Source organism: Sinocyclocheilus rhinocerous, unplaced genomic scaffold, assembly GCF_001515625.1.
Source record: "Sinocyclocheilus rhinocerous isolate Xijiao unplaced genomic scaffold, SAMN03320098_v1.1 scaffold303, whole genome shotgun sequence".
Taxonomy (NCBI): Eukaryota; Metazoa; Chordata; class Actinopteri; order Cypriniformes; family Cyprinidae; genus Sinocyclocheilus; species Sinocyclocheilus rhinocerous.
In genome coordinates, this window is record NW_015656152.1 from 414,744 (window position 1) to 430,688 (window position 15,945).

Sequence of the window (15,945 nt, forward strand, 5' to 3'; positions counted from 1 at the left end):
TTTTAGGTGTGTGTTAAGGAGGCAGCCTTAACAGCGGCGCACGAGATGCGATGACGATGTAAGTGTCATTGCATTTTAATGTTTTTCTTAGCCTATTTAGTTGAAGCCACTAGATGCGGCACTGCTGTGTTGTTAATGACAAATATTGCTTGAAAAGAGAACATCAATGCGGAGAAGATCTTGTTTACGTCAAAACTGAAACCAAGCCGTTCACACAGAATGCATATTTTGCGCATTTTCTAGAGGGACATCTATCACTGTTGCACTCGCGTCTCACACAAAAGAGCCGCATGTTTAGAAAGCCATGTAAAATTAATGCAAGTTCAACGTTGAAAAAACATATCTCCAGACTTTATGGCGGGGTTTTTCCCCATCCCACTGCATCTCATGTTTTTAAATGAAAAATGTAACTTACATTGTGTGATTGGCTTTCGGTCCTTTGTATTAAACTATGCATACATACATGATACTGTGTTGTTTATAGTTGTTTAAGCAACTTAATTAATTATAATCGGTTTATAAACATTATTTTAAACATTATGCACTTTTTTTCCCACAGATAGTCATGTTATCTTATGCTTTGAATAAACGTGCGTTAGTAATATTTTGCTCGATGCGCCCTCTTGTGGCCTCAGGAGAGAAGCCAAAAGCTTTTCATCACCCTAACTGAAATTATGCATTTTAAATTCGAATTAAATTCGAATTTTGATCATATTTAAGTACAAAATTCGAATTTAGTTTTTCAGCCATTTTGACAGCCCTAGCTTCTACTACTTCTAACACGTGAAAAGATGCATTATTATTCTGTGAGAACTTACAGCAGACACTGGAAGTTAAACATCGGGAGGAAAAGAAAAGAGATAAATACGTCTAAATGAAAATAAATGAAAAACAATGGAAAATAACTTTCATATAAACAAACGAGAGACACTGAACAATTTCTCTCACATGCACAGAAACTCATACACACACAGCCAGTGCATTTTCATATTCCCATATTCATGTCCTAATACACTGGCTAAAATATTACAAACACCATTTTTAAAGATGGAAATCATATTAGTTATGAAATTTTTTCTCTCGTAATATTACAAATAAGTGAGCATCAGTGTTATTTTAGTATTATTTATATACTATGATAATATAATTTAATATTTTGAATTAGCTTTTATTTTTATATTTTCAGTTTTTTTAGTCATTTTTACCTGCTTTTATTTTTATTAATTTCTGTTTTTTAATATTTATATTTAATTTTATATTTATTTCAGTTTTAGTTTTAGTAATTTTAGCACTTCAGCTTTAACATATGGCACTATGACCACAAAACCAGTCATAAGGGTCAATTTTTCGAAATTGAGATTTATACATCATCTGAAAGCTGAACTTTTGTGCTCCAGGGTCACATATTTATTTCAGTTAGTTGCCAAGGCAACATTTCTAATTAAATTTTTTAAGTACATTTTTAATGTAATATTTATATTTTATTTTAGCTTTATTTCACTTAACCTAAACAATTTTGAATGTTTTGATTTTAGTTAACAATAATAACACTGCCGAACATAAGCCGAGTTTTATTTTACTTCATTGGTTTGACTGGATGTTGTTATTTTTGTCATGTGTTGCCATGAAATGCACTTAAAATATATGTAAAATATACTCTACACATGGTAGAATACTTCCTGCTAATAATAAAAATAACTGTAATAATCCAAATGTTTCAAAAGCTTTCTTTTGGTTTTAATGAATGATTAGTTTGTACTGTAGGTGTCCTCCTTATAGTTCTTTTGAAAAATTAAAAAAAGAAAATCAATTATTAAGTAGGGCCTACATTTTTAGGCCAGCCCAGAATTTCCTGTGGATTTTGACAATAGAAAATTTTAATTTATGGATAAAACAATATCTGTGATTATTATATTATATGAAGAGACTTTCACGTTTAGTTCTATAAGATAAATTACACTCAGTCAAGTCAAGTGTGAATTTTGAAGCAGTTATGATTTATAAAAGCCTTAGTTACAATACATACATGATTGTTTGATTTGTGAGGCATATAAACTCACATTATGGCATTGTGATTCTTTAGAAACTTGTTAGCAACTTTTAAGAGCAATATGAGATTAATGCTGTAGAACCATATAACCGTTCTATTTATCGACATATTTATTTATGTAAGTGACCTTTAAATGTGCATTTTATGAAATCACACAGTAATTTCTCTGACATGCAGAGTGAAACACACACTCACAGCTTGTCTCTGCTCCTCATCCTGCAGGAACAGGACAGAGATGGAGGAAAAGAACAGAGGGAGTGAAAAACAGACGACGAGAGCAAGTATTAACACTATAAATTCTAATCCGTAAAGAGAAGAAACAAAAAGTGGAAAATTAGATTAAGTATGTGAGAAAAGACAGCAGCTCAGATGCTAAACGCTAAAGAGAGTGTGGCAGTGACACACAGTGCCTCCAGTGGCAGAAATATTACAATGCACTAGAAAGTCTCAGTTGTTAAAGAGTGTGTCCTGTTGTCTTGTCTCGTCTTGCTCTGTGTGTCTGGTGTACCTTCAGTAGTTTCATGAGTCCTTCCAGCTGCACCATGAGCTCTCTCCTGCTCTCCTGTAGAGACGACATCCTCTGCTCCAGCTCATCCTTCCTCTGCCTAAAACACACACAAACACAAGCACAGAGCTTAGACCTCTCACAGACACAATGATTTCTGACAGGATGATGATTATTAGACCCAAACCCTAAACTAAAACCATCTTACAGATTTAAAACACAACATGTTTTGGAAGATTTATTTTTACATTGTGAGAAGTGCTTCAAATTGCCTCTTAAAGTTGTTTTTTGACATATTTGGCATTCATTTGGCAAATATGTTTTAAAAAATGTGAACTTGCAGAAAAATGAAACACTTTTACACAGTTTCGACAAGTTAAACTGGTCTAATGGGAATCTAATGGGAGAAGTCAAAGAGAATATTGGCAATTAAAAAAAATAAAACAAAGTAAAACTGTCTAGACAAATTATAGTGAAACAAACAAACAAATGTTTTTATTCATTTAATCATTCATTCAAATGAATGAATGAATGTATGAATGCTTTATTGTCATTGCAGAAAACACATTTTCTTCCAGTGACTTAGAGGGAGAAATCATTTTACGATATTTACTCAACAGTTGTTTGATGTAAATAATCTTGTAAGTAAATAATCTTTTATAATAATAAATAAAAAGGACGGTAACATTTTACAAGTTACCTTTCGTTAACATTAGTTAAGGAATTAACATGAACTAATAATTACAAATATATTTTTTTCAACATTTATTAACCTTTGTTAATGTTAGTTAAAGGGATAGTTCACCCAAAAATGAAAATTTGATGTTTATCTGCTTACCCCCAGGGCATCCAAGATGTAGGTGACTTTGTTTCTTCAGTAGAACACAAATGATGATTTTTAACTCAAACCGTTGCAGTCTGTCAGTCCTATAATGTCAGTGGATGGGAATCACGGCTTTGGGAGTAAAAAAAACACACAAACAAAACCAAATTAAACCTTGCGGCTCGTGACGATACATTCATTTTTCATCCAAAATAATCTTAAAAAAATAACAAATATTTTGCAATAGCTAAAACAAAAAGGCATTCAGAGACTGAATCTGGAAACATCTGCATCATATCTGTGCTCAGAGTGTGTGTGTGTGTGTGTGTGTGTGGTCCGGATAAACCCTATGTTGTAAGGACCAAAGGTCCCCACAAGGATAGCAAAACCTGAAATTTTTTACCTTGTGGAGACATTTTTTAGGTCCCTATGAGGAAAACAGTTTATAAATCATACTAAATAATGTTTTTTTTTTTAATGTAAAAATGCAGAAAGTTTTCTGTGTGGGGGTTGCATTTAGGGTTAGGGAATACAAAATACAGTTTGTACAGTATAAAAATCATTGTCTATGGAAAGTCCCCATAAAACACAAAACCCAACATGTGTGCGTGTGTGTGTGTGTGTGTGTGTGGTACCTGAGCTGTCTGAGTTCTGCCAGCAGGGCCGGGTTTTGTTGGACTCTCTCTGGAGTCGGCTGACATGCCTGTTCATGCTCTGCTCGCAAACGCTGGATCTCCTGTAAAATCTCCCTGAAAACACACACAGAATTATCATTTACACACTCACTGAGACTAAAATCCAAAACCAAAAGCTGGATGTAAATCTTCATGAAAACATCTCCATATGCAGCTGTGAGAGAGTACCTGTTCTTGTGCTCCAGCTGCATGATCAGCTCTCTCTGCTGTTTGTTGGTGTTGTAGCTGAAGTCTGAAGGTCTCTGTGATTCACAAAAGCAGCAGGAACAAAGAAATATATGAGTGTTTTACTCTGTGCATTTGCTTAGCTATAGTTTGGAGACAAAACAGTCTCAAAAAGTAAGCTAAATCCGACTTAACGCTTCATAAACATTTCTTTGGGGGTGAACTTAAAGGTAAAAATGATTCATTAAGTCAATAGAGACTTTTTTTAATGCAAGGCGGCATCTTGTATGTCTGTAGTGAGCATAATTTGAAAAGAGATAGTAAACGTGTGTGTAACTCACTCCTGTGTGTCCAGGATCCGTGGCCAGACGAGAGGCGTAACGAGCGATGAGTCTGTGCTCTTCATCCGTTCGGCTAGGACTGTCTAACGCACTACAAACACACACACAGAAAACATTATTACATTTACAAAACCCTACATAACCTCAGCTGACACACACACACACACTCACCGTGGGCTGCTCTGGAGTTTATTCACATACGCCGCGATCAAAGCGTGTTCCTCATTCATACGCTGAGCTGTGGCTAGAGTCGGCGGTCTACACACACACAGACACAAAATTTAATTTAATTGCAAATTACAGTTTCAAACAGTTTCTGTATGAGTGGGCTGTACTCTAACACTGCTTAGTCCCTAATTTGTATTAAGGATGCACCTAGGGGTCCAAAATTAAGGCTGTTATTTAATTACATCATTTGTTTAATTTTTACAATTTCATCAAATAAAAATTTCTTATAATAATAATAGTTGGTGTTGTTGTACAAATATATATATAGACTGTATTTTTAAAAAAACACTACACATGAAAATGTAATTTAAATATGTTTTTTAGGTTAAATCCTCCAGCCCTACACAAAAGTATAACTTGTTTTTTAACGTGATATTACAGCCAAACCACCATGATGTGACCTTCTATTGCAAATACATTTTAGAGAAAATTTTATTGGAAATGATGCTTTACAGTACATAAAATTGCTTAAGTTAAACCTGTTATTTTGTCACTTTTTTAATTAAATTGCCTTCCCATATAAAACTATACTATAGTTTTAAAAGACAATATATGCAATGTTTTTCGAGGTATTTTTTTTTATTTTTAAACTTTTTTTTCCCCAGCAGAGTTCAAGTAACAACACCTACCAGTTTTTGTTTTTTATATTTAACAGTAAAATGGTAACACTTTACAATAAGGTTCCATTAGTTAATGTATTGACTAACATGAACAAACAATGAACAATGCATTTATTACAGTATCTATTAATCTTTGTTAATGTTAGTTAATGAAAATACAGTCGTTCATTGTTATTTCATGTTAATTCACAGTGCATTAACTAATGTTAACAAGCACAGCTTTTGATTTTAATAATGCATTAGTAAATGCTGAAATTAACATTAACTAAGATTAATAAATGCTGTAGTAGTATTGTTCATGTTAACTAAAGTAGTTAACTAACGTTAACTAATGAACCTTATTGTAAAGTGTTACCAGCAAATTATTACAGTGCTGTTGAGAAGTGAAATTAAACATTTCGTTTTCCTTGTGAATTATTAATTCATGTATCAGAGAGTTTTAAAAAATTGCAAGCACAATTTTTTGTTGTTTCCTCATTGATTCCTCTTCCTATTATTTTTTAATGAAAATGTTAAGTTTCATGGCCTGTAAAAAATATTTATGGCTGGTAATTTTTCACCAGCTATTGGCAGGTGAGGGAAAATGATAGTTTTGGACCCTGGAAGCCCTGATATTAAACTTATAATAAATGATTAATTATATTCATGCTCCCAATAACCAATAGATGGCTGATATTATAAATCTAAACTAGATTTATAAAAAAAAAAAATAGATAAAATACACTAAATATTAAAATAAATAGTTTGTATTTTTAAAACATTTTACAACATGATTACAGGCATCACAACATGATGTACAGTATGATATTGTTAAAATTATTTTGAAATATGTGTGTAGAAGAAATGATAAAAGTTTTAGCTAAATGTTCTAGCTCTAAATTTATGAGTATCGTAACAGACAGATTAAATAAAACTTCTCACACATAAAGCACTATACACTGACTCATCTGAAAGTTCAAAGGTGAAGGGCAGGTGCTCACCTCTTAGTGGGGCTGGGGCCTGCAGACGGGGGCAGAACTGGTTCATTCATGTTTCCTATTGGACGGGGAGGACTAGAGGAAAAAAAGACACAATAAAATAGTTATCTATATGTAACAAAACAACACCACCCTGTATCATATTCGCAATCCAATACTTGTTTCTCACCAATTTTGAGGTGCTGATTTCAAAAATTGTATTTTGCTTGAGCATGTCGCACTTTCTCACAAAATATGATGAATTTAGTAGCTTTTTTGCTTTCGACCACCATTTGTAAGGTAAACAAGTTTTGTATTATCCCTTAATCACAAGAAAAAAACACTATAAAGACATAAAGACATAATTCCTAAGCCAGGTTACAAATATCTGTTCGATTCTCAGCCTTTGTTCAATTTTTTTCACTCCTTTGCAAAGTGCAGGTTAGATGATACATTTTGAATGCTTCTCTTTGTCATTAAAATATAAACTTTTGACATTTGACTGCTTATGATAATTTGTCTGATATGTGTTGCTGATACAAACACACATATATACTAAATATTACCTAATTCAATGATGCTGAGGTCAGATATATCAATTCAAAATTTCCATTACATCATTTTTTTTACAAAATGAGAATGAAGATTTTTCATTCTTAGAAAGAAAAGAAAAAAGAAAGAAAAAAAACCTGATGTGATAGCAAGATATAATTGAACTTGGCACCAGCAAATTATGAAATATTCAGTAATATTAACATTAGTAATATTTTTGCAAATCAGCAGATTTTTTTTCAAGATGCAGGGCTGTGTAATATGTGATACCTACATAATTTAATATTAAGTAGTATTTTTTAATATTAGATAATACATGTCTATAACTATATTAACCAACATTTTGAAGTTTTTCATCATTGTTCATGCATAGCTTCACATTTATTGAGAAACGGGGAATATCTGCAATTTTAAAAATGTGTCATTATATTTCATTTGTATTTAATTTGTCTCACTGTAGTGAACTACAAAACAACTAAAAGGTGAGAAAAGCATATTGAGAAAAGCATCAAAGAAATATTAATTAGTCATAACACAGACAGTCACTTTCCATTACACGTTCATGAACACTTTAACCTGAAATCTTGATTGATGTAAATAAAAGTTCATAGACACCTTGAAAACAATCTATACATACTTTCTCTCTCTCACACACACCCATGCATTCAGAATAAATTAAACATTACACTGTTCAACTGACCCAAAGACACACACACCGGTCAGTCATGCAAAATTAAGGGACTGAAGCAACACAGACAGAACAGAGAGAGACGAGAGCGGGATTCCTGGGAAAACAGACAGATCACCAGACACCAGAATGAAGACAAAATCATAACTGACCTCACGTCTGTAAGCAGATAATAAAAGCAAACTCCTTCTCTGTGATCGTGTCTGACCCTCATCAGTGTGTCCAGAGACAATGTGATCATGTGATGCTGGGAACCAATAGAAACAATCCCAACAGACAGAGGACTGTGCGTGTGTGTGTGTGTGTGTGTGAGACTGTCTTACACTATATTGGAGAGGTTGAGGGGTTTCTCGGGGTATTCTGGGTAGACGGGGTGGGATGGCTCTCTGCTCGGCACACAGCCCAAGGATTTACTGATGGCACGACCCAGCTTCTTAGCTGGAGATTTCTGGAACAAACACACACAAATAAGGAACCAAAAACTGAAAACCAAAAGACATTAAACGTTTCCACTTGTATCTTGTTGCACTGTTTTTGGATTAATTAACAGATCCATTTGCATAAAGAAATGCAGACTCAGTATAGAAATTGGTTTTCCAGCCTGTGGGAAACCTGCACTATATAAAGTACCATGAAAACATTAAAACAACCATAAAAGTTTGGGGTTAGTCAGATTTAAAAAAAAAATTTTTTTTTTAAAGTATTTTTTTCAGCAAGGATGCATTAAATTGATCAAAAGTGGCAGTAAATACATTTATAACGTTACAAAAAATATTTCACAAAAATATTACGCAGCACAAATATTTTCAACATTGATAATAATGAGAAATGTTTCTTGAGCAGCATATCAGCATATTAGAATGATTTCTGAAGGATCATGTGACACTGAAGACTGGAGTAATGATGCTGAAAATTCAGCTTTGACTCACAGGAATAAATAACAGTTTAAGATATACTGAAATAGAAAACTGTTCTTTTAAATCATAATCATATTTCACAATATTACTTTTACTGTATTTTTAATCAAACAAATGCAGCCTTGGTGAGCTTTTAAGACTTTTTAAAAATCCTACCGAACCCAAACCTTTGAATGGTAGTGTAGAAATGTAAATTTGCTAAAGAAAACTTTTATAATTTTATTAACTCCCATGATTTAATTCTTTTTTATTAATTGCCATAAAAAAAATCCTTGATATTTCCTGGTTTTCCATGTTCATAGATGATGGAAAGTGACATAACTAAATTATGACTGTTTTTAGTGCACTGTTTTATATATGTATATATATATATATATATAAATAAATAAAAACGTATGACATGGCAACTGTAGCTGATCCTCACCCAGGACGAATGCTCCTTCATCTCGTGCTGGTTGTTGTGGTTTCCGCTTGCATGACCTCGCCAGAAACAGTTCTGACACAGCTGATAGTTAAAACACTGCTGACAGCGATAACGGAATCCCATCATGCCCTCCGACCGACAGAAAGAACACGCCACCGGATGATGGACTGAGAAAGAGAGAGATTCAGAGTGTTGGAATATATGAATATTAAACTAAAAAAATGTATGTTCATGGAGTTAGGGAATTGTGCAGATTCTAGCTCTGTCATGCCAGCATAAATGAGTCTGAGTAATATGAATAATTTAAGCGTATATTATTCAGTGTGTGTGTTACCGTTCTCCACGTTTGCTAGCCGTTGCAGCAGAGGAAGCCAAATGAGACACTGAGGAGGAGAATCTGACATCAGAGTATCCAGAAACATGTTCAGCATCACCTTCTTCTGTTAAACACACACACACACACACACACACACACGGACTCAAAAAGACATTGATGACAGAACTATGGCACATTTACACATTCTGCATTTTCTGACAAAAACATGAGTGGTGCTTTCCTTGTGCAAAACCTGCTGTTACTAGTCAAGGGTTTTGCTATATGGTTGCTAAGGTATTCTGAGTGTTAAGGACACTGCTATGCTGTTTCTATGTGGTTGCTAAGGTCTTCTGGGCATTTTGGACACTGCTATGCAGTTGCTGTGTAGTTGCTAAGATATTCTGAGTGTTTAAAGCACTGCTATGCTGTTGCTATGTGGTTGCTATGGTATTCTGAGCATTTTGGACACTGCTATGCTGTGCATTTATATAATGAGCATTTTGGACACTGCTATGCTGTTGCTATGTGGTTGCTAAGGTATTCTCAGTGTTTTTGGCACTGCTATGCTGTTGCTATGTGGTTGCTAAGGTTTTTCTCAGTGTTTTGGACACTGCTATGCTGTTGCTTGGGTGTTGCTATGGAATTCTGAGTGTTTAGGACACTACTATGCTATTGCTACATGGCTGCTAAGGTATTCTGAGCGTTTTGGACTTGCTAGGTTGTTGCTATGGTATTCCCAGTGTTTTGGACACTGTTATGCTGTTGCTAAGGTATTCTGAGAGTTTGGGCACTGGTATGTTGTTGCTATGTGGTTGCTAAGGTATTCTGAGAGTTTAGGGCCCTGCTGTGCTGTTGCTATGTGGTTGCTAGGGTGTTGCTATGGTATTCTGAGTGTTTAGGACACTACTATGCTGTTGCTATGTGGCTGCTAAGGTATTCTAAGCATTTAGGACTTGTTTAATGTATTTTTATCTAATTTTTATACAGTTTTAAAATTTGTTTTTCAGTTAAATTATAACTGAAATTCAAGTTCAAGTAAACCGACTGTTACAAAGACAATTAAAAAAATCAAGTTCAATTCAAGTTCAATAAATGCATGATCTGGCTTTCCAAAATCAATGAGCGATTGGTTTAAATAACTGTGATCTTTATACTGACCAAAATAATTGTGATTATGATTTTTCCATAATTGAGAACCCTGCACCAGGTTAAAACTGCAAGTTTGATCACTTCATCAGGCTGCATGATTTGAAGCATTATTACTTCATTATTAATTTTGTAGCACAAATGATCAGTCATGCAGTCTAACAGTCAATGTTCTGGGTTTGTCCAGATCACTAACCCTATATGAGCAATCATAGTAAGGTTTAGCAAACACCACAAACAAGACAAAGAGTGGAAACGTGTGTGAAACTGTTACTTGTTGAGGAAAGCAGGATCTGGCGAAGTGATCCATGTAGCCGAACGACGGCCCCTCAAACACGGCAGTGGGCAGCTTCAGCACCTCCTGCAGGAAGTGGTCAAACTTGGACATCACCATCGCACCATGAGTATCTGATATCTGAGAGAAAATATCTAACACACACACAAACACAGGTGTTATATAGGCAAAGATACACGTTAATGAGTACTGATATGCATACAATCATCATCATCCCTGAGCTGAATAATGACACTGTTGTCTTCTGTAGAGCAGAATTTGAATTTGTCTCATATCTGAAGAAGTTTGCATCATTGATTCTGCTATTTTGATGTCTATATTACTGTGAAGCTGCTTTGAAACAATTTGTATTGTATAAAGCACTAAATAAATAAAGGTGACTTGACTTAATTTGATTTGTCCACTAGTGGGCGACACTGCTGAAATCGATGAATGAACTTACAGCGAAGTTTATCAACCAGTTTCCCTCCACACAGCACTGAGAGCATCACTTTCACTGAAAACACCATCAGCCTTCCCTGAGCATCACTGCAAAACACACACAGTTCCACCGTCAAATGAACTGATGATGATTTGCTGATCATTTAAATTAAAATTTAATTTATGCATTTAGCAGACACTTTTATCCAAAGCGACTTACAGTGCATTCAGGCTATACATTTTTTATCAGTATGTGTGTTCCCTGGGAATTGAACCCACAAATGTATTATCATTATCAATGTTAAAAACAGTTGTGCTGCTTCATATTTCTGTGGAAACCATGACACATTTTTTCTGAATTCTTTAATGAATAGACAGTTCATAAGAACAGCATTTATTTGAAATAGAAAGCTTTTGCAACATTCTAAATGTCTTTAATGTCACTTTTTGATCAGTTCGACCAAATTTCGCAAACACAGCACACACACTTTCACCTGTTGTGTGCCGCCATCATGAAGTTGAGCAGCAGGCTGGTGTTGTGCTGGACGTTGATCTGGTGTGTGGTGGGCAGCCGTTTGTTTAGCTGCTGGTAGATGCAGGTGATGATGGTCTCCAGCCGAGCCACGCTGATCTCGGTACAGACGTCCAGCGTGTTCAGACCGTTGTCACGGAACGCCTCGATCATGTTCCACACGTCCACCAGATGCACTGAGAGAGAAAACACATGAAATATAGGGAATTACATGGGAATAAAACTTACCATGTCAGTCCAGATTACTCCAAATATGATGAAAATAAACATGTGGAACGAAGAACTTACTTTTAAACTTGAAATTGGAACCCAGTGTCATTTTTAATGTACATTACCGTTCAAAAATGTTGGGGTCAGTAAGATTTTTAATGTTTATGAAAGAAGTCTTGTGCTCACCAAGGCCGCATTTATTTGATCAAAAATACAGTAATATTGTGAATAAAAACAAGTAATATTGCAAGTAATAAAAACAGTAATATTGTGAAATATTATTACCATTTAATCTATTTGTTCTATGTGAATATATTTTAAAATATAATTTATTCCTGTGATCAAAGCTGAATTTTCAGCATCATTACTCCAGTCTTCAGTGTCACATGATCCTTCAGAAATCATTCTGATATGCCAATTTGCTGCTCAGGAAATATTTCTTATTATTATCAATGTTGAAAAACTTGTGCTGGTTAACGGGATTTTTTTTTAGGGTTCTTTGATGAATAGAAACTTCAAAAGAACAGCATTTATTTTAAATATACATTTTTTGTAACATTATAGATGTCTTTACAGTCACTTTTGATCAATTTTATGCATCCTTGCTTAAGAAAACTAAAAAAATCTTACTGACGCCCAACTTTTGAACAATAGTGTATTTCTGGCTTATCTTGTTACATGTTTCTTACTAGTTTTTCTTTATGCTGAGCTTATTTTTGAACTCGCAAACAACACTGAAAATGCATCTTTTGCAACATTAGTCAGTTGTGTTTTAAAGTGACTGATACTCACGGTTGCATTTCTTCTGAATGAATCTGAGCTTGCAGGCGGTGCGGTACGTGGATAGCCGGATGGTGTCATAATTCTGCGTCTCTGAAGAATCAAAGTCACACATTTATATTCAGATGCACATGCAATAGGGGTCAACGGTCATGTGGTGGATGGGCGGCACTCACTCATGTCCGTGAAGATCTGCTTCCTGTCGGCCATGACATTCCCCTTCCGTCTCTCCTCTATCATCCTAGAGACACACAGTGAGAAATGAACCATAGACGGGTGATTACTTAATTAGAAGTACTTTTGAAATCTTGAAACAAATGATTTCTTTCAAACATTTCATGAACGTAAAACTGTCACATCAAGGCCTTGATCAATGTTCAAGTGGATTTTTGCATAATGTTCTTTTTTCTTGTATTGCAATAAAAAAAAATGCTTGATGGTAATGCAAGGTGATGGTAATGTAATTTATGTGTTACTAATATAAATAAAGACATGATTTTTTGCGTAATGATGGTAAAGAAATGTGATAGTAATGGATTTTTTCTTGTATTGTAACAAAAAAGAAAGAAAGAAAAAGACAGACATTATTTTTTTTATGTGTAATTGTGTTTTTTTAAACCATACCATGATGGTAATGAAATGTAATTGTCATGGATTTTCTTTTTGTACTACAACTAAAATAACTAAATGAATGAATAAATAAAAAGACATTAATTTTTGCACGATATGTAATAGTGTGAGGTTTTTTAAAGGGGTCCTATTAGCTTTTTCACTTTTTCAACTTTAGTTAGTCTGTAATGTTGCTGTCTGAGCATAAAAAAGATCTGCAAAGTTACAAAGCTCAAAGTCCACTTCAAAAGGAGATATTTTATTTAACAGAAATCACTTTTCAGTGTTTTTTGAACAACCTAGTATGAGAGCCTGTTCTAGTACACCCCCAAAACAAAATCAAGACTTTGTAAAAGAGCATAATAGGACCCCTTTAAACCATGCATGATGGTAATGAAATGTGATGGTCATGGGATTTTTGTTAAATAAAATAAAACATGAATTATTTCTGAATGATCTCAAATAAAACTGGTTTAGTAATAGCACCCAATAAAGCTGGATTTAGACCATCATGAAAAAATATTAATTACACATTCTGATCTTAAACAAATTTTAAGCAAATATAAACAAATAAAATAAACATTTTTGGAAAAAGAAAATGGACTGGATTTTCTCTAAAATGTCATTGTCATAGTAAAAAAAAAAAATTAATTGCAATTGCAAATAAACATGAAATCAATTGAAAATATTTAAATAGTTCTCTGATTTTAACATTTATTTACATGAATTTAACACTATTTTATATTTAATTGTTAAAATATTATAGAGGGATCTGAATGGGGAAGAAAAGTCAAAACAGAGAAATTTTGGCAAATGCAAGATTTCATCCCTCTTAACTAATAGAAAACACTTAATGAGTTAAATATTTACCTAGCAAGTAGCAACCACCCAGAACACCCTAGCAACCAGACGTGCCAAAAACTTGTTAACAATGACTTTTTGTGACACTCATTGTCAGCTGACACACAACTGAATTTCAGTTGCATCTTAAAGAACAGAACCAAATCTCTCTCTGCTTACTGCAAAGCAGTGAAGCATGTGTACACACATTCCTGCGGGGATTTGAGGGTCTCCGGTGAGACTTACCCATAATCCCCTGGGACACAGTGGCACAAACACTGACAACAGATGCGTTTAACAACTTGCTCAACTAAAACTGACATCCAAACACTCGGTAAGAAGTCATTCTGTTCTTCATTCACTGTCTTCTTCAACCAAATGACATCACTGTTTTGTCTTCATTGCCTTAAATCCTTTTATTTGAACTTATGATTTTCTGCGTGAACTCACACTTAAGTGGGAATAATTTCTCAAACAGTCGATCCAGACGTGCAGCACCACACTGCTAAAACATTCCAGAGTCCTGAACTCAACATTAACACTCATCACACAGACACGCTAAAAATCATCAACACGCACAAACACACCGACTTCAGCGGAGGACTGAAACTTTTAAAGGTGCCATAGAATGCATTGATACAATATTTTAAATTGTTCTCTGATATCTACATAGAAGGTATGTGGCTTAGGTAAGGGCAAAAAATCCGGTTTTACATGTCCATTTACAACCTTAGGATTTGTCCCTAGAATGAAATGGTCTGTTTTTACCTTATTTGGAAGGGTCATGAATAATAAAGTTGAGCTCTGCTCTGATTGGCTGTTTCACAGTGCGGCTCAATGTTGAGCTCTGCTCTGATTGGCTGTTTTACAGTGCGGCTCATTTCAGTAGCTCACACAGCAGGAAGGAAACACAGGGGAAATATATATTTCAATACTTTCTCTTGCAGTTATATCGTTGGGTAATTATACTGTATATAAAATGCGGACATCAGGGAGCCGCTATTAATATGCGGGGCATTAAAACTGCTTGCGAATGCACGATCATGTTTTACTTTCACTTTCGAGATTTGCGATCGCACGTGCTCTGTGTAAACTACAGCGGCAGTACTTACCACACATTTTACAAGATCAGATGCTTGTCAGTGGTGCTCAGGATCTGTAAATCATTCGCCATCATCCTCAGTCATCTCTCCTTACTCTGTTTATGTGGTAAGTGAAATCTTATGTACTGTAATGTAACAGGCTACCGCTAGCAAGCAGCTAACATGTCCCTTTAGTGGCTCGCGTTATTTTTTTAGAACACGCGTTATTTGTTTTCTGTGCCTTTCTGAATACAGACACCAACCCATCCCTGCACTTCACATCCCCTGCACAGCCTGGAACATAACATTTATTTCCATGATCTGCCATTTTCGCTGTTGTCCTCGCTTGTTTCTTCACAAAACCTGCAGAGCTTCTGATGATTCAGCTGTGCAGGTCCGGCTGGCGGCTGGCATAGAACATGGGCGAGTATATGCAAATGTCGGGGGTGTAACTATTAGTGATCCCAACTGTAACGTCACAGTCGGTGACACAATTGTCTTCTACATTGATAATAATCCAAATGTTTCTTGAGCAGCAAATCATATTAGAATGATTTCTGAAGGATCATGTGACACTGAAGACTGGAGTAATGATTCTGAAAATTCAGCTTTGCGTCACAGGAATAAATTACATCCCAAAATATAATCAAATAGAAAACAGTTATTTTAAATTGCAAAAATATTTCACAATTTGAATGCTTTCACTGTATTTTCTGATCAAATAAATGCAGCCTTGGTGAGCAGAAGAGAC

The 15,945-nt window shown here is 34.7% G+C and overlaps 1 protein-coding gene across 1 annotated transcript in view; it reads right to left on the reverse strand.

Moving 5' to 3' along the window:
* Window positions 1-15,945, reverse strand: part of LOC107719401 (dystrobrevin beta-like) — a 29,056-nt gene that overhangs the window by 1,214 nt on the left and 11,897 nt on the right. Inside the window, exons 3-17 of the mRNA XM_016526814.1 lie at window positions 12,840-12,904; window positions 12,676-12,756; window positions 11,636-11,849; window positions 11,164-11,249; window positions 10,701-10,855; window positions 9,299-9,404; window positions 8,965-9,131; window positions 7,947-8,071; window positions 6,408-6,479; window positions 4,751-4,837; window positions 4,580-4,670; window positions 4,242-4,315; window positions 4,014-4,127; window positions 2,559-2,655; window positions 2,246-2,266 (exon numbers count right to left, since the gene is read on the reverse strand). Of these exons, the coding sequence (XP_016382300.1) occupies window positions 2,246-2,266; window positions 2,559-2,655; window positions 4,014-4,127; window positions 4,242-4,315; window positions 4,580-4,670; window positions 4,751-4,837; window positions 6,408-6,479; window positions 7,947-8,071; window positions 8,965-9,131; window positions 9,299-9,404; window positions 10,701-10,855; window positions 11,164-11,249; window positions 11,636-11,849; window positions 12,676-12,756; window positions 12,840-12,903 (1,554 nt within the window). The 5' untranslated portion in view covers window position 12,904. The remainder of the gene's footprint in view (window positions 1-2,245; window positions 2,267-2,558; window positions 2,656-4,013; window positions 4,128-4,241; window positions 4,316-4,579; window positions 4,671-4,750; window positions 4,838-6,407; window positions 6,480-7,946; window positions 8,072-8,964; window positions 9,132-9,298; window positions 9,405-10,700; window positions 10,856-11,163; window positions 11,250-11,635; window positions 11,850-12,675; window positions 12,757-12,839; window positions 12,905-15,945) is intronic.